We start from the raw sequence: 25,618 nt of genomic DNA, 5'->3' as shown, positions 1-25,618 counted from the left end.
TTCTCAGGCTTTGAAACCAAATAGTTTTCCCAGGTGAACTGAGAAATATGCTTGGGCTGGATGACTCCTTTTGTCCTTCCATCTCTCCTCCCTTTTGAAAGTGAGTATCTACAGCTGCTGCCGATGACTTTCCTACCAGTGTTTTGGAAGCAGATAACTTATTTCTTGAGTGTCACAGGTTCAGAACTGGAGAGGAGCTTGGCCTCAGGAAGGGTTATACCCAGGGCCCCATCCATGCCTCATTTAGATGACTGAGATGATCATCTTTGGGACTTTTGAACTGATAAGATTTTTGAACTGATAGGTGAGATTTTTGGTCTTTGAGTTAAAATAATGTATTGAAACGTTTAGGATGTTGGGATAGAGCTAATGTATTTTGCATGTGGAACAGACATGAACCTTTGTGGTAGGCAGAATAATGGCTTCCAAAGATGTCAGTGTCCTAATGCCCAGAGCCTGTGAACATATTAATACATATGCAAAGATTAATTAAGAGCAGATGGACTTAGGGTTGCCAGTAAGCTGCCTTTAAGAGGGAATATCCTAAATTACCCACATGGCCCAACATAATCATAAAAGTCTTCAGTATGGGAGAGGAAGGCAGAAGAGTCAGTATTGGAGCGACACAGCATGAGAAAGACCTGCCCGGCCATCACTAGCTACGAAGAGGACGGGGTCCAGGGAGCCAACGAATGCCAGCAGCTTCTAGAAGCTGGACGAGGCAAGGAAATAGATTCTTCTCTAAAACCTCCAGAAAGTAACGCAGCCCTACCACATCTTGATTTTAGCCCATCGAGAGCCATTTTGAATTTCTGACTTCCAGAAATATAAACTTTGTGTTTTTAAACCACTGAGTTTGTAGTGATTTCTCACAGCAGCAGTAGGGAGTTGGTGCAGCCACTCTTGGTGGAGCTGGGGAGGAAAGAGGCTCTGTCCAGGGACGTGCACACATGTTTCATCAAAGCCCTAGGTCACTCCCAGAGGCGGCAAGCGGAACGCATTTTACTAACTTACTAATTATGACAGAATTAACTTACACGGATGTGAAGCTCTTCATTGATGGATTCTTTTTTATTGGTTTTTTTAACATCCAGATATCTGACCAGAGGGCCAATTGTGATTCCCTAGAGCATAAGTAACAAAATAAAGGGGTTTGTTGTAGTGAAGATTGTCATAATAGAGAACAAGTCTATTAATGAAGTTACTAGAACTTCCAATTTTTATGTCTTTGTTTTTTTACTAGCTTCTATTGGCTAAATGCTTCACTCTTTAGTTATTATTTAATTCGTTTAAATTAGGTAAAAAAATAGGCATTATGTCAATATTTTTAAAGCAGGAGTTTAGTTTCCTCCCTTAAAATAATCTCTTGATAGTTTGCTAAAAAGTAGCGCGAGCTAAAATAAAAATTTGTGCTATTGAGTAATAATTGGAATCTCATTTTTAGCAACACACTGAACAGATAATTTACCTGTTACCAAGGAATATTTTGATGAATATTTTACTGGTTAAAAACCAACATATTTTAGAGGTTGAAGGATACCACAAACATGATCTAGAAATATTTGGGAAATTAGTTTGGATATATTATCTAATTTCTAAAAATAATAAACAGAAGATATAGAGAAAGAATCTACTTATTTCAAATAAGAATAAAATCTACCAACCTGAATAAACACAGTAAAATATATAACTACTAAAGTAGCCGTGACAAACATTTTCTTCCTAGGGAAAAGAGACAGAGGCAGCAGAAACGCCAGCGAAAAGCTGCCAGCTCCTCGAACGCCGCTGTAGAAAATGATGCACTGGTCCTTGATGGAGAAGGGGAAGGTCCGGAACCGGTTGCTGACATAGAAGAGAGCAAACACGCCTGGAGAGGGGAGACATGTGTAGAGCAGAGGACGTGAGTGACTGGAGGTACAACACTAGAGAGCCACGTCGTGTGCGGTGCCTTCAAAGCTGGCACCCTCACTGCTTCTCCCCGTGACGCCTGTCCCAAACAGCAGCGCTGCCGATCAGTAGCTTCCGAGAGCCCTCTGTGAGTGTGGGTAGGTAAAGTCATAACATTTTGTCACTTTTTGTTATGAGACATGACATAGACTTTCTAATCTATGCTCATAGTTTTGCTCTGCCTTTCAAAACAAGATAAAGCCAGAGTGTTGTCTGGGGAATAAACCATTTCTATCATCTCATGTTCTCACTGAGTAACCAAAGAAGGTGTGTAATTTTCAGTGTAAGAGGAGCCTCCTCTGTGATTGTGGTCTCTTCAGGGGTTTGGTTCTTCTTGAGATTCTATGCAAACAAAAGAGGATGTTGGCGAGAATTCAAGAGGAGGACTTCTTGCTGTAAGCGGAGGGTGAAGGGCGGGAGAGCTTATTTTAAACAGAGGTACTTTCTACCACATTGATTTTCCATCTCAGCAGGTGGCCTACGTGACCTACTGCCATCAGTGCAGTGGCTCCTGGGGGGAGAGGCCCCTTCACTAACACTCCAGCCTCATGTGACTTCTAATCACCAGACTTCATGGCACCCAACCTTGATTACAGGCATATTGATAGCTCAAGGCAGTTACATTCACTGTGCTTCCCTTCCTGTTGCTTGTCCTGGCTCCCCGTATACTTAAGAATCATGAGACCTCAGGCAAGGCTCTTAATTGTGTCATGTCCTCCTCGATGTCGCATCTGCGTAAGGAAGGTACTGATCGTATTTCCAGCAGAAGGGGGATGTAGGTTGAGTTAATTTCATAGCTGTAAGTAATGTACCTCCATGCGTGTGAACTAGTATAAGCTGCCATGAGCCAGGCTGGGGGGGTGGGGAGGGGAAGAACGGGATCTGACCCTGGCTCTGCCCTCACTGGGATGTGGCCAAGTCAGAGGTCGGGGAGTCGGCTGGATGGTCGCCAAGGTCAGAAGTCGGGGAGTCGGCTGGGTGGTCGCCAAGGTCAGAGGTCGGGGAGTTGGCTGGGTGATCGCCAAGGTCAGAGGTTGGGGAGTCGGCTGGGTGGTCGCCAAGGTCAGAGGTGTTAAAGGAACCCCAGTACCAACACCCTATGGTTTCTGTTGCTGGCTGGGCCGGAGCTGGATCCTGCCACTTCCCCCTGTTAGCTTTACTGGTGCTGCATTCCTACAGCATTAACGCTGACAGGGCACTTGGAGACTTGTCCACACCCACAGTTTGTGGTTGAGGAGGAATATTTTGAGTAGTTAAATATCTGTCCAAAGTCGAATAGCAGGTTAGTAATAGTGCCAGGATTTTATGTGGATTATAAATTTCTATCAGTTTCCTTAAAGTTTTTCCTCCTAAGACACATATATTCAGAGTAAGTTTTATGAATATTTTAATATTCTTCATTCTTAATCTTTTCAAGATCCTAAAACCTATCTTAAATTAGTTTAATGCTTAATAAGTTCTCAGCCATTTCTCCTAACTTCTCTTTGAGTAATTGGCTTGACAATATTGATCAAAATCATTTTAAAATGCTTTAAATATTAGTCAAATCACTTTAAAATATAATTGCTTCTAGTCAAAAGTCAACACACACATTATAGTTCAGTGCTTAATGTTTTTCTAGCTCCAGAATCATAAAGCAAAATCAATCAGCAGCCATTCGTCAAAACGTCTCACTTCCAGTCAGGCATGTTTTATAGAGGTGATGCAGTTGCATCATGTACAGAGTTGTCTTTATTACTTAATACCAAGCACTGCTTATCAGTGAGGATTCCTGGTCCTTGATTCCTGTACATCATACTCACCCCTCAACGCAAAGCATCTATATTATTTAGGAAAACATTTTTTTAGCAGTACTTGCCTCACATAGGTCACAATGTGTGACATCTCACTTTCCCTGTGACAAAAGTGTGAATGCCCTCAGCTCACAGCTCGCAGCTCGCAGCTCATGTCTATATCTGACTCAGGTGCAAGGGGGCACAGCAGCCGCAGTGCCGAGCAGGGGAAAGGCACTGCTGTATTTAATGTGTGGATGTGAAATTCTCCCTTCAATTAAAAGAATACTGCTCCTTGCCCTAGGCAGAGCCTTATCAGCCACTGAGGACTTTGAACTGAGTGAAGGAGTAAACAGAGCATTCGGGCCACCAGGTGCCCATGCTCCCCGAACCAGCAGAACCGGTTGGCATCACCTCACGCTATGCTATGCTCGGGCACTGCAGGGCAGGGGACACTGAAAAGCCACAGGCGGGGCTGCCCTTACTGATGGCTCTCCAGACCAGGCAGAAGGCCAGCGTGAAGCCCACGAAGGCCCAGTTCCACTCGTGGTTCTTCCCCACGGTGGACACGCCCATGAAGATGAAGATCAGGGTCTCGCTGACACTGCTCAGCATCTTCATGAAGTACTTGATGGTCGTGTAGGACGTCTGGGACACGTTCTCTTCCACATACTTTTTCATGGTCACCGCACAGGCCGTGATGCTGCAGGAGGAGCTGAGTCTCAGAGGGAAGCAGAGGCTTGCCCTCCCCGCAAACCCACCTTATTGCTGATGCCACAGACACACAAATCCCGTATTTACCCCGAGAAAACATCGCCTCCTCTCTCTGGCTGCAGCCTGCCCACAGATTCTTTCTGCTTCTTTGCCCCCGGGGGTTTGTGGGACTTGAATGTGGTGGGGAGGAGGGTGCCAGGGCCTTCCCTCAACACAATGGCAGGCAGTTCACACCACACCCAGAGCCCAGCTCTTTCCATCTTGCCCGCCCTCCCAAGAGCTCTGCCAACCCCTCACTCTCTACTTCACTCTGCTTTCCAACCCAAGTAAACCCACAGCGGTTCCCTGGGAAGAGTCATTCAACACGGTCCCCAGTGCCTCCCCGAGCAGCATTTCTTACAATAATTTAATGAGAAATCGTTCATTTAAATGTTCCTGGTCTAGATCCACTTAGGAAGGGTGTGGGTGGAGAGAGCTTTGCCTTGTCTTAGTAGTTCTGGTCATTTTTAAGGTGGGAAATAGGAGTTCCTAGCTTTTACACTATTATATTTAATTAAAGTAGTTATCTCTGTACAATAAAATTAACTATTTCTGCCCAAGCAGCTTCATATGAGAATAATGTCAGAGAGAAAACAACATGACCAGGTATAAGGGCCAAGTTGAGAAGCCTCATTCCAAGATCTAACAAGAATAAATATTTACAAAATGTTTTTCACTAAGAAAAAAGAGACCTGGATTTCTAGTCTTGTCCCATCTACCTGGTTTCACTCTACCCTGAAGGCCCTGCAGCTGCGATGTGGTTTGAAGGAAATGCAGAAGGCAGTCCCGCATGGCGTGCTTCCCCTTAACTTGAAGAGTGAATTTTTCAAAGAAAAAAATGTACTGTCTCCCAGACTTTGTCGGCAGCAGCTTTTCTGATTATGTTTAAGTGATCTTGTATTTGCTGTGCTCGCTCAGGCGGTCACGAGAGGAGAGCAAACACAAATGCTGGGGAGTGCTTGGCAAGGACCTGCGTCAGGTTTATGTGTCTGAGAAACCCGAATCCTGCCATACCTCTGAGAATTAGCATCAGTAGCCCAGCCTTCACCGGAGGCGGGTCCACAGGACGTGGGCCTAAATGCTCTTTTATTGCTACGAGAGTTGGCCCTTAGTTTGTACTCACGCCAGGATGCCTGAGAGGTAGAGGGTCTCAGCAGATAAGTAAGACAAATAGCTGAACATGAAGACGATGAGCGGCTCAATTGCAGAGATATTCTGAGTGAAACGTGTGATAAACGCAGAAACGAATCCAAAAACAATGCCGAAAAAGACCCCCCCAACCCCCACAATAATGAATCGGGCACATCCAGCCAAAATGTCGACAGGCTCTATGCTTTCGAACTTGTGCATCTTTGTGAAGGCGATTAGTATATTGTATAAGACCTGGGCAAACAGAGAATCAAGGAAAGAAAAGAAACATGAATTAGAGATGAGCATTGTTTCACACACAGATTCTTAACTTTGTGTCTAGTTAAATAATTCACAACAAAAATGACATGACAATGAAGATTAACACAGCTGCTTAACTTTAAATGTATTCCAGCTAATTTACATGCATTCAGTTTTTCTGAATAAGTGTCATATTCACAGCTTTCAAGTACTGAGCCCCTGCTTTCTTGCTCGGCCCCCTGTCGTTACAGTTTATCTCCTCTCAGCTCCGAATGCGCCCTTCAATATGGGCTCTACAACCAACAGGGAAACTCCTGTAAGCATTTCTTCTTTAACATGAGCACCATGTGGCGCTCTCTCAGCGAAGGGACATGGAGGAGGAAGGGGCTTCCCCAACTTCGTCACGGCCTGGGAGGGGTCAGCGTGCGGGAAGGAGGACTTCGCGTGGACCCTACCAGAGCCACAGGCCCTGAAAGTGGTCCCTCTACAACTTCACATCATTCTCCCGGTGATCCCTGGGGAAAGCCCAGCAGGCCGGTGTGCTCCCTCCCCTCCTGAGAGCAGGATCCCCTGCAGGTCCGTGCTCCGCAGACGCTCCTGGCCGCCTCCGGAGGGTGGTCTATCATCTGCCCAGCAAGCAACCCCACACCAGCTCCAGCCCGGCTAACCCGCAGCTTCTCGGGGCCCAGTGTCCCATTCACGCCTTGTCCAGAGAGACCAAAACCCCTTCTAACTCCTGTCCTTCTTTGCAGGCCATCTCTCAGCCCGAGGCTACCACAGGGAGTCCCTTATAGCTTATAGGTTTTCTTTAATGTGGTTAATGTATTTTTTAAAAATATTCATTGAATTTATTGGCGTGACATTGGTTAATAAAATGATATGGGTTTCAGGTGTACAGCTCTACAATATGTTGTATATGGTGCTGTGTGCCCACCGTCCACAGTCAAGCCTCCTTCCGTCACCATTTATCCCCCTTTTCCCTCTTCTACCTCCCCTCACTTTTCCCCTCTGCTAACCATCGTGCTGCTGCCTGTGTCTCTGAGATGTTTTTTTCCTTAATCCGTTCACCTTTTTCACCAGCTCCCTACCCCCTCCCTTCTACAGGTGTCAGCTGCTGTCTGTCTCTATGAGTCTGTTTCTATTTTGCTTGTTAGGTTATTTTGTTCATTAGTGTTCACATAGGGTGTTTAGCCTACTTGTGGTTTCTCTTTCCTGATTGGACCCCACTGGCTACACTTTCTCACTGACTCCCACCCCTCAAGAAAATCCCTAGCCTATGTGATGCCTACTCCCAAGGCTTCTCCATTTCTCTACTTTAGTTCACATTTCTGTGAGGTTGCGGCGATCTGCTGGTTGCGGTCATGCCACTGGCGAGTCCAGAACTGGCATTGAACCTCTGCGGAGAGGCCGCTCTGAGGCAGGGAGAAGTGCAGCAGGGGTTCTGAGAGGGAAGGCCAGGTCCAGAGCCCTGGGCTCCAAGCTCACGCTGCAGCCTTTGCTTCTTATTCCACAGCAAAGACAACAATCAGATGGGGCAGAGGCTAAACCTCCAGGAAATGGGTCAATGATCTGTTTATGTATCAACCATATATTTCAAACTGGTATAATGCTGGTCTGCTTTATTTAAAAAAAATGAAGCTACGTTTTAAGAAAAAGAAATTGTGACAAATCCAAAAGACACTTAGTGGTTGTATCCCAACTCTGTGAGTTTGTTTAGTCCAATTCCACTTTTTGCCTGACCTCAAAGCAACCCACACACGGGTCTGGAAGCCCTGGGTGCTGTGCTCTCATTCCAGTGAGCTAAGCCACGCGGAGGAGCCAGACGCTTCCACAGACCTGGCAAGGCGGGTCTGAACGCACCCAGGTGGGGCCTGGGAATTTATTTGACTCTCAAACTCAGAGAAAACTCAGGGAATTCAATCAAGACTCAAAGATTTGCATGTTGTTGCCACACACAAACCCCTTTGCATAGCTCTCCAGGTTAGAGGCAGCCACCCAGTCTGCTCCAAGGGCCTGGGAAAGCCATTCAGGTCAGCCCGTCCCTGGATGCCAAGTTGCCTGCCTGGAAGATGCCACAGAAGTTTAGGTAGTGAAAGTAGTGCATCCAACACACAGACCACATTTATAGACACAATATGTATTGACTACATGCAAACCAATTCTCACCTTTCAGATCACCAGACTCTGGATGTCATAGTTGTAAACATTTTCTTTGGACTCATTTTGACTCACAGTAATGTGCATATATTTTCACACAGTGAAATAGCCAAGGCTAAATCTCAAACAAGTCCACAGCATGAATGAAAGCCAGATTATTGACCCTCTTCACTTGGTGTGGGGTGTGATATGGTGATGTAATCCTATATAATAAAGAGGTAATATGCAAATTGACCATCATGCCCTCACAAAGATGGCTGTCTATGACCAGGCCAGCAGGGGAGTTAGTGAGGGACGACCAAACGACTGAACAGCAGGCTGGGGTGACCAAGCCTGTGGCGGGGGGGGGGGCAGTTGGGGATGATCAGGCTGGCACGCAGAGGCAGCGAGGGGTGATCAGGCCAGCAAGGGGGGGGGGGCGCAGTTAGAGGTGACCAGGCAGGCAGACAGGTGAGCAATTAGGAGCTAGCGGTCCAGGATTGTGAGAGGGATGTCTGACTCCCAGTTTAGGGCCGATCCCCAGGATTGGAGAGGATGCAGGCTGGGCTGAGACCATCCTCCACCCCCCATGCATGAATTTCATGCACCAGGCCTCTAGTAAGATATATATATACACTTAGTGGCCAGATTATTATGACCACCTGATGTTTGTAGGCAAATTAGCTATACACTGCATCCTATGGGATATGGAAGCTGAAGGCCTGTTCGAACACCTTTGCTGTCTGCAGTTACCAAGATAAAATGTCTCCAATTCACACAGGAACAAAAGGATTGGACAGTCAAGCATTGGAAAAAAGTCATGTGGTCTGATGAATCATGTTTCTAGTTGCATCATGCAGATGGCAGAGTGAGAATTTGGCAGAAACAGCATGAAAGCATGCATCCCGCATACATGCGTACAACCCTTCAAGCTGGTGGGGGAAGTGTTATGGTTTGGGGCATGTTTTCCTGGCATGATCTGGGCCCTTTAATTTGTGTGGAACAATGTCTGAATAGCACAACATACCTAAGTATCGTTGCTGATCAAGTTCATCCTGTAACGTTGATGGTGTATCCCAATGGAGATGGCTTCTTCCAACAAGACAAGGCGCCATGCCACGGTGCTCGTATTGTGCAGGAGTGGTTTCAAGAACATGAGGGAGACTTTACCTTGCTTAGGTGGCCCCCACCATCACCAGATCTCAGTCCAATTGAGCATGTGTGGAACGAAGTTAAAAGAGCCATCAGGAAGCTGGTTCCACAACCATCAAATCTCACAGAACTGGACAGTGCTATTCATCAGGCATGGTGTTAGATTCCTCATATCACCTTTCAATATCTCATGGAGTCAATGCCAAGAAGAATCACTGCAGTACTGAAGGCAAAAGGTGGCCCAATGAAGTACTGATGGGTGGTCATAATAATCTGGCCACTCAGTATATGTGTATATGTATATATGTGTGTGTGTGTGTAGATATATGTGTATAACACATAAAGGATGTAGCAAAAGTAGGTACAACTGTAAGCCTCTTTTGCCGTATCCTATATATATGTTTTGTCTTTGTCTCCTGATACAGACACAAAAGCAGTTTACTTCCTATTACTGGTTTGTTTTTATATAAAGGATTCAACTCAGAAACAGCCTGAGGTGTCAGGCAAAGGGTGAGGGAGGGCACAGAGCTTCCCTCCCTCCCCTGCCACACTAAAAGCCAACCTTGGAATTTGTTCTTTAAAAACAAAATTCCCATCTAATGATATGTTTTCCATTGATTTTAGAGAGAGGAAAAGAGAGAGAGAAAACATTGATTAGTTGCCTCCTGTATGAGACTCAACCAGGGATCCAACCCAAAACCTGTGTATGAGCCCCAACTGGGAATGGGATCCCCACCCTTCAGTATAGTGACAACACTCTGACCAAGTAGCACCGGCCAGACACAGCTGTGATTTCCTGAGTGACAGGTGGGAGGACCTGTTGCTATCCATAAGGAGCTCTTTTCAATCTTACCTAAGCTTATGCTAATGAAGTGACAGGGGCCCAACATAGCTTCAGGATGGGGGCTGGTTGCTAGAGTACCCAGTTACGTGATTTAGAAAGATGTGAATTTTGATACTTCCCCTGCCCTCTACCCCTTACCTCCAGGTAAGAGATAATCTGAAGATTAGATCAATAACCAATAGCCAATGATTTAATCAATTATACCTATGTAATAACACTTCAGCAAAAACCCTGAAAGAGGGGGTTCAGAAAACTTACAGGGTGCTGCTGGGAGGGCCCTGTGACAGGAGAGGGCATGGGAGCTCTGCACCCTCCCCATCCTTCGTCCTGTGCACCCCAGGCTATTACTGAGTCGAATCTTTTATTTTAAAAAAACACCAAAACAGTAATAGGAAGTAAACTGCTTTTTTGAGTACTGTTAGCTGTTCTAGCAAGTTATCAAACCTGAGGCGGGGACTGTGGGAACCCCCATTTTATAGCCAGTCTGTTAGAATCATGGGTGGCCCAGACTTACTGTTGGTGTCTGACATGGAGGCAGCGTGTGCACCTGAGAATTTAGCGCAGGATGCCTGTCTAACTCCAGGCAGTGACTGTCAGGATTGACTTGAATCTGAGGGCACCACGTTGGTGTCTGGAGAATTGGAGGTTGGCTGATATGGGGGAAAACACCCACACATTTGGTGTCAGAAATGGTGTTGTGAACAACAAACAGTTCAGAGGAGGTGTCTCAGGAAATGGTCCTTTTGTGTTAAAGAGAGGAAGAGAGAGAGAGAGAAACATTGTTTTCCTATTTCTATAAAACCTGTAGCTAACCTTAGAGTAGGCAAAAGACTCTGCTCCCAGCACTCGGTGGGGAAAGTACCACCGCAGCTTCCCCGTAACACCCAGACCCTGGGCATTTCCTGGCTTGGAGCGCGGGAGCACCATTTGTTGTGATGGTCTCTTGTCCTCAGTCCCGAGATGTCTTCACAGCCACAGAGATGAAACGAGTATCTTGGTATTTATAACAAGCCCCTTTCCACCACACAGGTTTATGTTAATAATGTAACTCTGAAAGCATCTAAGAATGAGGCCTGGTTTCCAGGGGAAGCAACCAGAAATAGAGAGTTGAACATTTCAGCTCCACCCCTAGTTTCCTATGAGGAAAGAAGGGCTAGAAGTGGATTCAATCACCAATGGCCAATGGTTTAATCAATGAAGCCCATGCAATGAAATCTTCATAAAAACTCAACATGACTAAGCTGAAAAGGCTCCCAGGTTGGTGAACATGCGGAAATTGGGGTGGGGGTGGTGGCATGTTCGGAGAGGACATGGCTGCTTCGTGTCCTTTCCCCATATCTTCTCCATGCCTTTCAGCCGTCTCTTCCTGAGTAATATCTTTTTATAATAAACGGGTGATCTAGTAGGTAAAATGTTTCTCTGAGTTATGTGACCTGCTCTAGCATATCACTCAGACCAGGCAGGAGGCTGTTGGAACTACAACTACAGCAGTTGGGTCAAAAGCACAGGACACAACTGGACATGCAGTTGGCATGTAAAGTGGGTGGTGAGTGCAGGCTTGTGGGACTGAGCCCTTAAACTGCAGGATCGTATGCTATTTCCTGGTGGAAGTGGCAGCATTGAGCCTATTGTAGAACACCTGCTGGCATCTGAGCATTGCACCTCCCCACCTTTCAAATGAATGCACCACTGTGCTCGCTTCGGCAGCACATATACAAATGAATGGACCACCAAAATCCTTGCTCCTCTTCTATCTTTGAAAGGTTTTATGAAAAAGAACTATTTTTCTTAAGATACAGTATCTTAGCTTTTATAATTTACTAGAGGCCCTGTGCACAAAATTTGTGCACTCGGCGGGGATGGGGGTGAGGGGGTCCCTCAGCCCAGCCTGCACCCTCTCACAGTCTGGGAGCCCTTGGGGGATGTCCACCTGATGGCTTAGGCCAGGGGTCCTCAAACTATGGCCCGTGGGCTACATGCAAATACAAATATTGTATTTGTTCCCGTTTTGTTTTTTTACTTCAAAATAAGATATGTGCAGTGTGCATAGGAATTTGTCCATAGTTTTTTTTTAACTATAGTTCAGCCCTCCAACGGTCTGAGGGATGGTGAACTGGCCCCTGTTTAAAAAGTTTGAGGACCCCTGGCTTAGGCCCTTAATGCTGCTGCAGAGGCGGGAGAGGCTCCCACCACTGCCGCTGAGCTCACCATCTGTGAGCCCAGCTTCTGACTGAGCGGTGCTCCACCTGTGGGAGCACACTGACCACCAGAGGGCAGCTTCTGCCTGAGTGTCTGCCCCCTGGTGGTCAGTGCGCATCATAGCAACCAGCCATTCTGCCGTCAGTTGAAACGGGCTCTCCAACATCCTCCAGGGGTCCTGGATTGCGAGAGTGTGCAGGCCTGGCCGAGGGACCCCACTGGTGCATGATCAAGGCCAGGGAGGGATGTGGGAGGTTGGCCAGCTGGAGAAGACTGCCAGAGGGCCCCAGGGTGTGTCCAGCCCATTTCACTCAGTCCTGATTAGCTGGACACCAGCAGCATGCTAACCTACCAGTCGGAGCACTGTGGTGGTCAGTGCACGTCATAGTGAGCAGTTAAGCAGCCTTAGCATATCATTAGCATATTACACTTTGATTGGTTGAACAGCCCATGGATAACCTGACACTTAGCATATAAGGCTTTTATTATATAGGATTAAATTATATTATTATCATTTATTATTATCTTTACAATTGCTTTCCTATTAGTTAGGAATTACTCTGCTGCAGTTTTTCTAATTTCTTCAGGTAGGGCCTTATGTCATTGATTTTAAATCTTTCAACTTTTTACTAAACATTTAAAACTATACATTTCCCTCGAAGTCAGCGGTTCTCAACCTGTGGGTCTTGACCCCTATGGCGGTCGAACGACCCTTTCACAGGGGTCGCCTAAGACCATCCTGCATATCAGATATTTACATTACTATTAATAACAGTAGCAGCATTACAGTTATGAAGTAGCAACGAAAATAATTTTATGATTGGGTCACAACATGAGGAACTGTATTTAAAGGGCCAGAAGGTTGAGAACCACTGCAAGCACATCTTTAATTGCATCCCACAAATTTTGTCGTGTTGAATTTTCATTATCATTTGTTCAAAATATTTTCTAATTTCTTTTGTAAATTCTTGTTTGAATCATTAATTATTTAGCAGTGTGCTGTTTTGTTTCCAAACATTGGGGTTTTCTTAGATATCTTAATGTAATTCATTTTAATTTAATTTTGTGGTAAAGCAATTCCTATCCCTGAGTTCCTGAGGAGTGAATTGTGTGCCCCCAAAAATTTATGTGTTGAAGTCTTAGCCTACAGCATGGCAGAATGTGGCTGCATTTGAATGTAGGTATGTAAAGAGGTAATTAAGTTAGAATTAGATCATAATGGGACCCTATTCCCATAGGACAGTGTGATAAGAAAGAGACGCCAGGAGTGCACCGAGCAAGCTGGTGGCACTGAAAGCCAGGAAGAGAGTCTCATAAGAAACCAGCCCTGCTGGCACCTGGATTTTGAACTGCCAGCTTTCAGAACTGTGAGAAGTACATTTCTCTCGTTGAAGCTGTTATTGTCATAATGAGCCAGTTAATATTAATAATAGGAAGAGGGCAAAGGGGAGGCCAGACATTACAGGCATGTCATCTCCCTAGCCAGTTATCTCTTCCCAGGTGAGGCTGACAGACAAGCACCTTCTCTATATCACCCCGACTTCACTGAACACAGGCTCATCTACCCCTTTGTTGGACCCCTTCCCCCGGGGATCTGCAGGGAATGGGTGGTGGCTCCCTGGGGAGTGTGACATTGCAGCTTCCTGGTGAAGCTTCTTGCACATGCAGCTGGGTGAGTTCTTAGTGCCCGAGAGTCACAGCGAGGCTGGGGAAAGCTGACTTGTGTCATTCACATCACAATCGTCTGTTTCCTTTGCCAGAAAAGCATGACCCAAACAAGTGCTTATGAATCCACTGTGAGGAGCCCAGTGATGCCCTGGCTGGCCTGCGTGGCCATCGCAGGCCTCTGGTTGATTAACGTGCTTGGAGCCGTGGGCAGGCTGCTCGTTAAGGGGTCTGCAGTAGAGACCCAGGTGTGTGGGGACAGGTGTCACCACCTTCCCAGCTGGGCAGGTGGGCAGTCAGGTCTGCTCCTCAGGCAGGTGGGGCTCATTGCTGCCAACACCCTTGTTTGTGGGACCTACCAACACTGGCTGCCCTCTGCCCTCGCTTCTCCCAGCTCCTCCCACCACCCCGCCTGATCCACAGCTTCCCAACCTATTTGTGTGTGTGTATCAGGCACACACACACACTCACACACACACTCACATACACACAGACTTAGACCCACAAACTCACAACACGGCCCCTCCCCACCTCAGACCTAAACAGCCAGCACCATAGCTCACTGTCAATGGCAGGTGTGGCCAGGGAGAAGCACACCAGGCAAAGCCCTGAAAGCTTTGTCTGGTGCAGGTGCGGAGGAAAATGTCTGGGTCCTGGGCTGGGTGGGGGCAGACACCTGCCGCCCCCGCGGCGGGTCAGAAGCCGGTGGAGAAGCGCACAGCTCAGCTGCACCTGCGGGGCCCTCCCCGGACAGCGAACCGCGGGAGGCTGCACGGCCCTTGTCTGAGGCTTGGGCTCTGTCCCCGTTTCTCTGCAGACAGACACCAGCCAGAGCGCTGTATCCTGCGGCCCTTCCTCTCCGGGCAGGAGGGCAGCCACACGCCGTGGGTCTCTGGGTCTCAGTGCACATCCCCCTCCAAACGGCCCTCTGATAGGAGATGAACCATCCCCACTTGACACATGAGAAACCGAGGCACCAAAGGATGGAGCCACTTGCTCCAGATCACACAGCTGGGGCTCAAGCTCCCCCCCGACACCGCGCTCCTCACAGTCCTGGCTGGAAGGAGGTGTCCATCACAAAGAGGCTGAAGTATCTCACCTCCGACCCGGGAGCCTGAGTCAGGCGGGAGGCAGCGAGACGGCAGGAGCACAGGAGAAGCTGCCTGCACCCTGGGCAGTGTGTCCAGGTGCGTGCACAGCGCTGGCCACCGGAAGGCCAAGGCCGCGGAGCCCCGCAGGCCGGAGGGGCCGGCAGCCCAGCCCGCCACATGCTCACGCGCCAGGTGCTGTTTAAGCGCCTGGGATGGGGTGGGGGGTGGGGTGGAGGGTAAAGACTCACTTCCACCCTCGCACAACTACCCCATCCCCAGAAGGGTACCGAGACCCAGATGAGGGAAGTGACCCCGAAAGCCACAGCTGCAGGTCTTGGGCCGAGGCACTGAGGCTGAGCCTCCCCGCTCTGGGCCGCCTCACTGCCCTGGGGGCGGCCACCACCGCGAGGACCCTGGGAAGCAGGGGGAGGCGAGCGCAGAGAATCCTGAAGGGAGTTCACCCCAAGCCACCCTTCATGTTTCCCGGGCACAGGCCGCTTTCTTGGCAAACTGTGCCCATCATCCTCCTGTCCTCACAGCTCCCGGGCCTGGCCTGGCCCTTATCACCAGCGACTGCCTGCGTGTCCGGCCAGCACAGTTCGCCTTCACACGCCCAGTGCCCCAGGCAGTGCCAGGGTGGACAGCACCCTATCGGGGTGGGAAGGGAGGACGCTGTATCCCTACACCTGCCCCACTGCCACCCCACCTGCCCCACTCCCATCCTACCTGCCCCACTGCCACCCCACCTGCCCCACACCCATCCCACCTGCCCCACTCCCACCCCACCTGCCCCACACCCACCCCACCTGCCCCACTCCCACCCCACCTGCCCCACTCCCACCCCACCTGCCCCACACCCATCCCACCTGCCCCACTCCCACCCCATCCCAGCGTGTAGGCTTGGGGCAATTTGAAGTTCAGTGGAGGCACTTGACTCTCAGGAGGAAACAGCCCAGCTCCCAGCTGCTCTGACAAATCCACTTTCCAGGGGAGTGTCACTCTCGAGGCTGAGGAAGGAGGCTGTGGCCAGGCGAGCCCAGAGCCGCAGGCCAGCCACAGGCCAGCAGCCCCTGCGGGGCCTCTGCTGTTTGCTGCTCTGTCTCGTCACAGCTGTCACTGCCACCAGCGACTCCTCAGTGGCGCTCAGTGTTACACGCGGGCCCTTGGTGATGGCGGGAGCTGCTAAGAGAGAATCCCCAGGCTCTACAGGCAGCCAGGTAGCAAGTAGGCTGATAAAGGGTGGAAGGTGAGAAGAGAAGAGAGTAGAGGAACTCCAGCATAAGAGGTGGGGAGTCAGGGTCCAGAGCCAGCAATAAGAATGCATCCTAGAGGGCAAGTCAGACAGAGGTGAAGGCTTGTGCTGGCTGGTGTGGCCCAGTGGATAGAGTGTCAGCCTGTGGACTGAAGGGTCCGGGTTCGATTCCGGTCAAGGGAATGTACCGATTGTGACTTGAACCCCGGTCCTGGTCGGGGCACACGCGGAGGCAACCAATCCATTTGTCTCTCTACATCGGTGTTTCTCACTGTCTCTCCCCCTCCTTTCCACTCTCTCTAAAAATCAATGGAAAAGTATCCTGGGGTGAAGATTCACAAAAAACCAAAAACAAACAACAAAGAAGAGAAAAAGAAAACCAAAGGTTAAGGCTCTGCTAGGAGACTGACTCTCACTGCTGGTGGGAAAGAGCGGAGGACAGTTCTTCAGCGTGTGTCCCGGACACGGAGCCACAGAGAACAGTCACATGCAATACAGAAGTGACGTCTCCACCCGACGCCAGTGCTCAGCACAGGCAGTCTGTGTCCCTCCAGACCCTCTCACCCGCTTCCTAGAGGGGAGGCTTACTCAGCAAACGGATCAGGAAAACCGAGAAGGAGCCTGAGAGCAGTCTGCCCACATGAATGATGTGGTCCCATAGTGAACAGCAGGTGCTGGGAAGAGGACGCCAGCTGCCAGGCCCGTCTGCAAGCTGGCCCAGGACAGTCGCGCTGCTGGGCACCCTCCCTGTGCGAAGAGCTCAGGGGGGTTTCCCAGGGGCTCTGTGAGCTAGATTAGATCAGCATTTTGATTTCACAGGAACGAGGCACAGAGACCCGCAGAGTCTCCCAGGGCCAACACACCGGATGCGGCCAAGCCGGGCGGTTCTAACGTGGACAGGGCGCTGCTGCACCAAGTGGCATGAGCCCAGCCTCCCTGTCCGCACCACTGGCTGCTTTGCCACCCATCAGGTCCGGGAGTGGAAAGTCAAAAGGCAGGGACAAAAGGAAGAGATTGGGACCAGGCGGCCCAGAGTACCGTGTTGTCTGTCACCGGTTGGAAGTTTGTCCATTCAGTTTATTGTAACTTTGCTGTATTGTCTCCATCTGTGAAGTGTGGGTATGATTCATTCCTCAGAGTAACATGTAAAGATTCAATAAAATGACCCATGTAGAGGCAACCCGCCAGGCGAGGAGCTAACGGGCACCTTCCTTCCGCTGTGCTCCTGGCCATGAGGTTCAACTGGATACACTGGCTGTTAGTGAGCAATCGGCTGTCTCTGCTCCCTGTGCCCACCATTAGGAGTAAGTTCTGGTGATAGAGTCATAACAAAGCACTACGCAGGAGGGAGACACCAGTGGGACCAGAGGCCTGGAGGCCGATTTGTTAGGATGAGGGCAGTTCTGCAGGAGTTCCTCCTGGTGGTGAGAAGGCAGCTCTTAGCGCACACACATCTGAGAGTGCCGCCTGTCACCCACCATCCAGGGCACCCTGGTGATCCACTGCGGAAAGGGCATGCTTCGGCCGCGGCCCCGGAAGGTTCCCTCCCGTGGAAGGGCGAGGCCGGCCTTCGCTCACCATGCAGCTGGGCCTCATTACTACCGGCTGCGTCCACGCTGCTTTCTCATCGGCCCAGGCTGCTCGTCCGCAGGAACGCAGGGCCCGGCACCCGCTGCACATTCCTGTGCCGTGGGCGACCGAGGGTGACCCGAGCGGCGCGTGGGCAATCCCTGAGCCAGGACTGCGGCCCCTGGAGGTCAGGGCAGTGCCCTCGGCAGGCGCCATGGGCACTTTACTAGTAAATTATCATTTTAAAAAACGTCCAAGTGGAAGCAGTTAAACTTTGGAAAGTCAAACAGATGTTGCTAGAAAAACAAAGCAACGGAAGCCCAGCTGCGAGGGGCTGTCCGTGTTGATCCCAAGGGAGGCTGGCGCCCAGGGCGGCGGCCACGGAGGCAAAGGTTCCCGGCGGTGACACAGCGTGCAGGCCCCAGGAGCCCCCCTTATGAGGGAAGGCTGAGATGAGAAGTTACTCGATGGCGGCCCAGCGCAGCTGGAGGCTGTCACTCGGGGGGTTGCCTGTGGAGGGGGTTCCAGTGACCGAGGCGCCCAAAGAGTTCAGACGTCAGTGACAGATGATGACGTCTGGGAGACTCGCTATGAAATACACACACCAGCCTTGCAGGAAAGTCCCAGGAAGGACACTCACTCCATTGTAACAAGATGGAGAGCGTGAACACACCTGAGGGGGACGGCGCGGGACAGGGGCTCAGAGACGCAGCACCCTCCGAGGAGGCCCTCCCCCCCACACAGGCCTCTCCAGGTGAGCCAGCACCGCAGGGCCTGCTGCGCACACAGACCCCAAGTTCCCTTCCTGAGTGCCTGGGCCGGTCCGGGTGGGCGGGCCTCCGAGGAGTCCTGCCAGGGCCCAGGGCTGCACTCACCAGGGCACATCTGCGGGCACCTGGAGCTTGGCTCCCTGGCGACTTTCCGACACCTGGGCTCTCAGGGACCTGCCCAGCGGGAGAGTGGGTGCGGGCTGGCGACTCTGGTACTCTGTGCTTCGGCTAAAGATCGTTCTTATGAATAAATAAATTCTCTTCCCACTTCATGGGCGGGCCTCCTTCCTTGAGGAATCTACCTGCAAAGCTTGGGCTACTTTTCAAGAGCTTCGTTCCCTCCGCACTTTCTAGTTTTTAAGCAAGTCGTCATGATAAAATGCCATGTGACGGATGAGTGAATAAGTACGTGTAGAAGGAAAAACAGAAAACATTATGGCTGCCTGTCTTTTGGCTAGGCACAATGCTAAGCAAGGTAGGAACCCCGAGGCAATGAAAGAATGCTTTAGTTAGATTTGACCTTATAAAAATTTAAACCTTGTATAGAATAATAGATACCATAATTTAAAAAAATAACAGAATGGGAGAAAACGCTTGATTTTTATGCAATATTGAGTAGTTTAAAATGTAAATAATTTAAAGAGTTCTTAAAAATCTATCTATCTATCTATCTATCTATCTATCTATCTATCTATCTATCTATCTATATATAAAGAGCCAAGAGCCATCACATCCGAAACAACCAAACGAACGACCAAGCAGGCTAAGTGGGGCAACCAGGCCATCAGGGAGGTTAGTGAGGGACGACCAAACGACTGAAGAGTAGGCTGCATGGGGCGACCAGGCCGGCAGGGTTGGGGTCAGTGAGGGGTGACCAAACCACCGAACAGCAGGCTGCGTGGGGCAACCAGGCCAGCGGGGGGGGGGGGGGGGTGCAGTTGGCAGCAACCAGGCCGGCAGGGGGACCAGTGAGGGGTGACCATGCTGGTGGGGGGGCAGTTGGGGGTGACCAGGCAGGCAGGCAGGTGAGCAGTTAAAAGCCAGCCGTCCTGGATTGTGAGGGACCAGTGGTCCTGGATTGTGAGGGGGATGTCTGACTGCTGGCAGTTGGACATCCCTTGAGGGGTCCCGGATTGGAGAGGGTGCAGGCTGGGCTGAGGGGACCACACACCCCCATGCATTAATTTCGAGCACCAGGCCTCTAGTTAAATATAAAACAATACGTGGTCCCCAAGAAAAATTGACAACACTCAATATTTGTGACATACTTATAAAAATTATCTGTAGTTTCTATGAAATTCAAATTTAATTGGGTGTCCTGTATTTTAAATCTGGCAACCCCCAAAGAATAAAGCTTCCAATTTGCAGCATGAGAAACAATGACCCACAGCCACTGGGAAGGTGCTGCCACGCCCGCAGGCGCATGCTGGCAGGGGCACCTCTGCCCATAGGCTGGGACGCATGAAGAAAACATGCCCTTGTTGATGCGACACCAGGAGACATGCTCATTGCACTGTCTGCAGGAATGTAAGCCCACAGAGACTTCCTGAGAAACATTTGCAGCCATGGGGTAAGAGCTAACATTATTGTCCAATATTGCATTCTGCCTTGACAGGTGCTAAAACAGGGAGGGCCTCAAGTGGGTAACCGCAAGGCCCTCCCCGCTCTGACCCTGTGGATGAGATTCCCCAGCAATAACCTTCCTATTAAGGGGACCAGGCACAGCTCCTGTGTCTCCCTGAGTAGTGGGTTCCAGCCCCCGCCAGCTGGTGGACTTCTTCAAACAACCAATCTCATCGTCCATGGAAGCCAGGAAGCTCCCTCCTCTCAGCACTACTCAGCCTGCCTCTCACACCCCACTGTGGCCCTGCCTGTGTGCCCGTGGCCCTGCGTGTGTGCCTGTGACCATGTGTGTGTGCCTGTGACCATGCATGTGTGCCTGTGACCATGTGTGTGTGCCTGTGACCATGAGTGTGTGCCTGTAGCCCTGCCTATGTGCCCTGTGGCCCTGTGTGTGTGCCTGTGGCCCTGCGTGTGTGCCTGAGACCATGTGTGTGTGCCTGAGACCATGTGTGTGTGCCTGTGACCATGTGTGTGTGCCTGTAGCCCTGCCTATGTGCCCTGTGGCCCTGCGTGTGTGCCTGAGACCATGTGTGTGTGCCTGAGACCATGTGTGTGTGCCTGTGACCATGTGTGTGTGCCTGTAGCCCTGCCTATGTGCCCTGTGTCCCTGTGTGTGTGCCTGTGGCCCTATGTGTGTGCCTATGACCATGCATGTGTGCCTGTGGCCCTGTGTGTGTGCCTGTGACCATGTGTGTGTGCCTGTAGCCCTGCCTATGTGCCTGTGGCCCTGTGTGTGTGCCTGTGGCCCTGCGTGTGTGCCTATGACCATGCATGTGTGCCTGTGACCATGTGTGTGTGCCCGTGGCCCTGCATGTGCCCGTGGCCCTGAGTGTGTGTGCACCCTCCTCCTGGGCTTTATTGAGCTCAGCTGGCCAGGATTACCTGCCACTCCCTGACAGGAGTGGGGTCCCTCCCTCATCAATCAGATAAAGAGATGGTGATTAAAACAGCAGCATCTTTTAAAATTTTTAATGCACCTACTTTTTAACCCAGAAATGTCACTTCCTAGAACATGTGAAAGCAAAAATATAACATAATCTTACCCAATGCATGTAAGATAACATGTATCAACATGTGTATTGGGTTGTCTCATCAAGGGTGAGAAGAGGGCAGTGGAGGCTTGGTGCCTTTTGCTGTATAATTTGTATGGTTTGACTTTTCACACTGAAAATGGATTCTAGTTTTACTTATGTGATGTGCTATAACTTTTAAAATAAGAAAAGTGTATCAAAGTATACACCAACATCTCAGACTAACAACTGGTGAAAGTTTTCAGTAATGTAATGAGACTGAGCAATGGGAGGGCTAGTCCGGAATATTCTAGCACCCCTAGCCACAGCCATCTCTGGGCCTCGATGCATGAGCTAGCCTTCAGTCCTTCTCGGCTCCTCTCGAAGGGCTCCTAAGCAAAGCCCTGCTTTCACATTTTCCAAGCGTCATGCAGTCCAGACTGACAATAAGGAACACGTATTAACAGCCCCCTGTCACCTCTCTCATCACCGTCACATCTCATGCAGCATGACAAGGCACTCAGCACACAGAGCCTACTGTGAGCCTGTGGTGAGCAATCCCAGAAGAGCCTGTAGCAAGTTTCTGTTTGCAAAGTGATACACTGAGTTTAACTACAGAATGATTTGTTCTCTCTCCTTTTCTGCTCTTTAAAGAAGCTGGTTGGGCCCAACCTGTATGAACCGGGAGGTCATGGTTTGATTTCTGGTCAAGGGCACATGCCTGGGCTGCAGGCTAGATCCCCAGTGGGGGGCATGCAGGAGGCAGCCAATCAATGATTCTCTTTCATCATTGATGTTTCCATCTCTCCCTTTTCCTTCCTCTCTGAAATCAATAAAAATATATTAAAAAATTAAAAAAGAAGCTAGTTGGGAACTGAATGGCAAGTAGTGTTAGTGAGCAATTATCCTAAGGAATGTCACCTAAACTTGGGCCACCTGCATTGACCAAAGCCCATCTCTGTCCTGCCCTGGCTCAGGCCTGCTCAGCCCTCTCCATTAGCCCTGGACACAGTCTCCTGTTGCCTGCCCACCAGAGCCCGTGCTCCGGGGACGTGCCCCGGCCATCTCACCACACTGATGCCGTCATTGAGGAGGGCCTCCCCGAAGATCATCATGTACAGCGGCTCGTTCACGCGCGCCTCCTCGAACACAGCCAGCACAGCCACCGGGTCCACGGCGGAGATCAGGCTGCCAAACAGCAGGTTCTGAAGCAGGTTGACGTCGCTGAGGCCAAAGGCCTTGATCTGGCAGATGAGGTAGAGGGAGAGGCCGATGCCCATGGCGTTGACCAGGGCCCCCAGGCCTGCCCACCACAGGATGGAGCCAATGTTCTCAAAGAAGGGCCGAGTGGGCATGAAGTAGCCGCTCTCCAGGACAATGGGAGGGAGGAGGTACAGGAAGTAGATGTTGGAGTCCATGACTGGAGGCGATTTGTGGTCGGTGCCAAAAATGATGGCCCCCACGAGAGCCCCCACAATGATGAGCAGGCAGCTTTCCGGCATGAGGCCTGGCAGCCGGTGGTGGAGGTGGAAGCCTGGGGAAGAGCAGAGGCCACAGTTAGCTGTTTGCTGCCGAGACACATGCAAGGGCTCTGAAGCCACGCAGAGGGCTCTGGGGCCAGCTGGCTGCGCTCTCTGCGCGGTAGGGCCTGGGCGCGGTGGGGCTGACACAGGACCACGTGCTTCACATGCCAGCCCAGCACTGGCTGCGAAATCAGTGTTCTAGGCAGCAGTCCCCCCTTCCTCCTTCCTGCTCCCCCGTTTTACAGGACTGAGCACTGGAGAGAAGAGGAGAGAGTGGGTGGACCTGTCTGTGCTCACGCAAAACTGCCTTTAAGGCTCATGCAGAGTCTTTTCTGTCGCCTGAACCTCAGCTTGTTCCAAGCTGACCTCATCTCACTTCCCTCTCCACCAAACAAAGAAACAAAACTTAAAGTTCTTTATTTCCCCCTTATTTAATCCATGACATTGCCATTCAGTCAGTCACTTAAGGGGGAATCAGGTCGCATTCTCATGACCCCCCATTACTTTTGCCCCTTTATTTAATCAGATGCCTATTTCATCAGTAACGTCTCTCTTTAGCTGCCCCTGCAGCCCATCACCTTCTCTCCAACCCCACAGCCACCGCCTTTGCTCAGGACTGCCCCTTTCTTCTCTAATTACTGCCTTGTCCTCCTGAACTTCTTTCTCACTCTCAAACCGCCAGCTCACCCCCTCCTGCTGCCAAAGGACTTCGTTACACCACGTGTATATGATGGCCCCATTCCCCACCTGGGACTGTGAAGGTACACACATATCTCATGGATTTGAAACTGAGGGTTTTTGTTAAGCATCCCTGCTAACCACCCACGGGGAAGTACTGGGGGGTGGAGGACCAAACATATTTTCTACAATTCCAACTGTTGACAACATTTTAGAAATAAGATATTAACAAAGAAGAAGAAAAAACCAGAAAATGTGTAAGTATACAACTAAGTGCACATTGAGTGCCAGCAGACAGGATGGGCAGCCAGAGCGCAGCGCGTCACCCTGGGGCTCTCTCCGAATCAGCGCCCCACAGCCAGCCACACACCCTCGCACCCTGTGGCCCCTCTCATCTTCCTACCCTGTTGTTGCTGCCTGGATTGTCTTTCATTCAGATTTTTCTGGTCTTGCTCAAGCTTTGAGGTTAAGCTTCTCCTGATCTCTTCCCAAAAGAGATAATATGTCTTCACCTGAATGATTATAAAATGTCGTATGTCCCGGTCTGACAACAATGACCCCTTTCTACTGTGTCTGTGTGCATGCTTACCTCACCCACTAAACTCTGAACTCCTCAGACTCAGGCAGAATGGTAGACATCTTTATACCTGCCAATGCGCCCACCCAGATGTCTTCTGCACAGTGGCCCGCGGCCTGCTGGGAGAATTACGTGTGTAAGGGAATGGGTGAGCAGGCTGCATGTTGGTGAGAGAAGATGTTACATGGTAAGTAGAAGCTGAACAGGCTGTTGGAGAATGCTTATGACTTACGTAGACGAAATGAAGACATTTCAGGCTGGGAGAATGCCAAGAGAAAATAGAGAGACAGGAATGGCCCAGCCAGATATGCTTGATTCATTGAGGGCACCCACCTGGCTGGGGCAAATCTGGAATTGGGAAGAGCATTGGAAAAAGATGCTCTGATGATTTTGAGCCAAATGATGGGGGCCTTGAATTCAAGGTTAAGGAGTGTAGCTTTTCTTCCATAGACGATGGGGAGCCATTGAATGTCTCCTTTGGAATTTCTTAGGGTCAGCCATCCAGGGAGCATGTGTGTTTCCCTGACCATAACTTTGAACTTCTCCATTCACTATAGCAGGCTGGTTAATGCACTGGCGCATTCGCATCAAGAGACATTATCCCAGACCACACACTTAATTCACTGGCTTTAACACCAGCGTAAGGTCTCCTTCTAAAATCCTGTGCTCTCTGTTTCTGAAGAGAACTTTCTCCTCCCATTCCCTCCTCCTCCCCTTCCTCCTCCTCTTCTTGTGGTGCTTACTTCAACCACATTGGACTTTTTGAATGTAAAAGAGGCAGACGAGCCCATATGCAGTGTTATTAGGCCTCCGCCGCCCCAGTTTGGCCCTGCTTTCCGGGCTCCAGCGCCTGTGATGAGTGCGGCGTGCCCCGCCCTCAGCGCGTGCACCCGCCCAGCCCCGGGGAGGCGCCTGCACGCAGGGCCCCGGAAGGCAGTGCTGCCTGCCCTTCACTCCAGAGCTTTCCCCCTTTCATGACAACAATAGAGTCAGTCACTGGAGGATTTTTAGTTTCAGGGACTGAAACTTAAATAACAATGTCCTACCTACAAGTCAAAGAGAGTCCCCCTTTCCATTCTGCCCAATGATTCAGGACACCCTTCTATAAACGTACAAGAAGCGGAACTGAAATAAAAGATGAACAACAAGTCTGAGGTGACTTTGTATTATTTTTGTTCTATAGTATCATTCTTTGCAACTTGCATAGCTGGTGTTTTAAAAAGGATTGGGGAGCCCGGGCCAGTGTGGCCCAGTTGGTTGGGTATCCTCTGGGGGGCACCAGGAGGTTGCCAGTTCGATTCCCTGTCAGGGCACATGCCTGGATTGCAGTCTCCATCCCCAGTAGGGGGTATGCAAGGGCAGCCAATCAATGTTTCTCTCTCTCGTTGATGTTTCTCTCTGCCTTCTCCCTTTCTCTTCTCTAAAATCCATAAAACCTGTTTAAATAAATAAATAAATAAACAATGAAATCAGAAGGACTGGGGAGCGCAGTGATGTTTCCTGTCAGAGGCCTGCCAGGCAGCGCTGGGTCCACCTGTCTTCCCCATGAAGCGAAGTCCCTGAGGCCAGGGACCGCGGTCATGTCCACACATTGCCTAGCACTCAATGAATGTGGCCTGCTAGAATGGTAAATGAAATAATGAATAATAATAATGATTATTAATCGTA

The 25,618-nt window shown here is 50.0% G+C and overlaps 1 protein-coding gene across 1 annotated transcript in view; it reads right to left on the bottom strand.

Moving 5' to 3' along the window:
• Nucleotides 1–25,618, bottom strand: part of SLC9A4 (solute carrier family 9 member A4) — a 78,010-nt gene that overhangs the window by 47,631 nt on the left and 4,761 nt on the right. Inside the window, exons 2-6 of the mRNA XM_036355534.1 lie at nucleotides 22,243–22,706; nucleotides 5,596–5,855; nucleotides 4,205–4,422; nucleotides 1,665–1,867; nucleotides 1,038–1,124 (exon numbers count right to left, since the gene is read on the bottom strand). Of these exons, the coding sequence (XP_036211427.1) occupies nucleotides 1,038–1,124; nucleotides 1,665–1,867; nucleotides 4,205–4,422; nucleotides 5,596–5,855; nucleotides 22,243–22,706 (1,232 nt within the window). The remainder of the gene's footprint in view (nucleotides 1–1,037; nucleotides 1,125–1,664; nucleotides 1,868–4,204; nucleotides 4,423–5,595; nucleotides 5,856–22,242; nucleotides 22,707–25,618) is intronic.

This window comes from Myotis myotis, unplaced genomic scaffold (genome assembly GCF_014108235.1).
Source record: "Myotis myotis isolate mMyoMyo1 unplaced genomic scaffold, mMyoMyo1.p scaffold_m19_p_22, whole genome shotgun sequence".
In the NCBI taxonomy this organism is placed as follows: domain Eukaryota; kingdom Metazoa; phylum Chordata; class Mammalia; order Chiroptera; family Vespertilionidae; genus Myotis; species Myotis myotis.
Note: the sequence above shows the minus strand (reverse complement) of the source record. Positions and strands in the feature narration are given on the sequence as shown.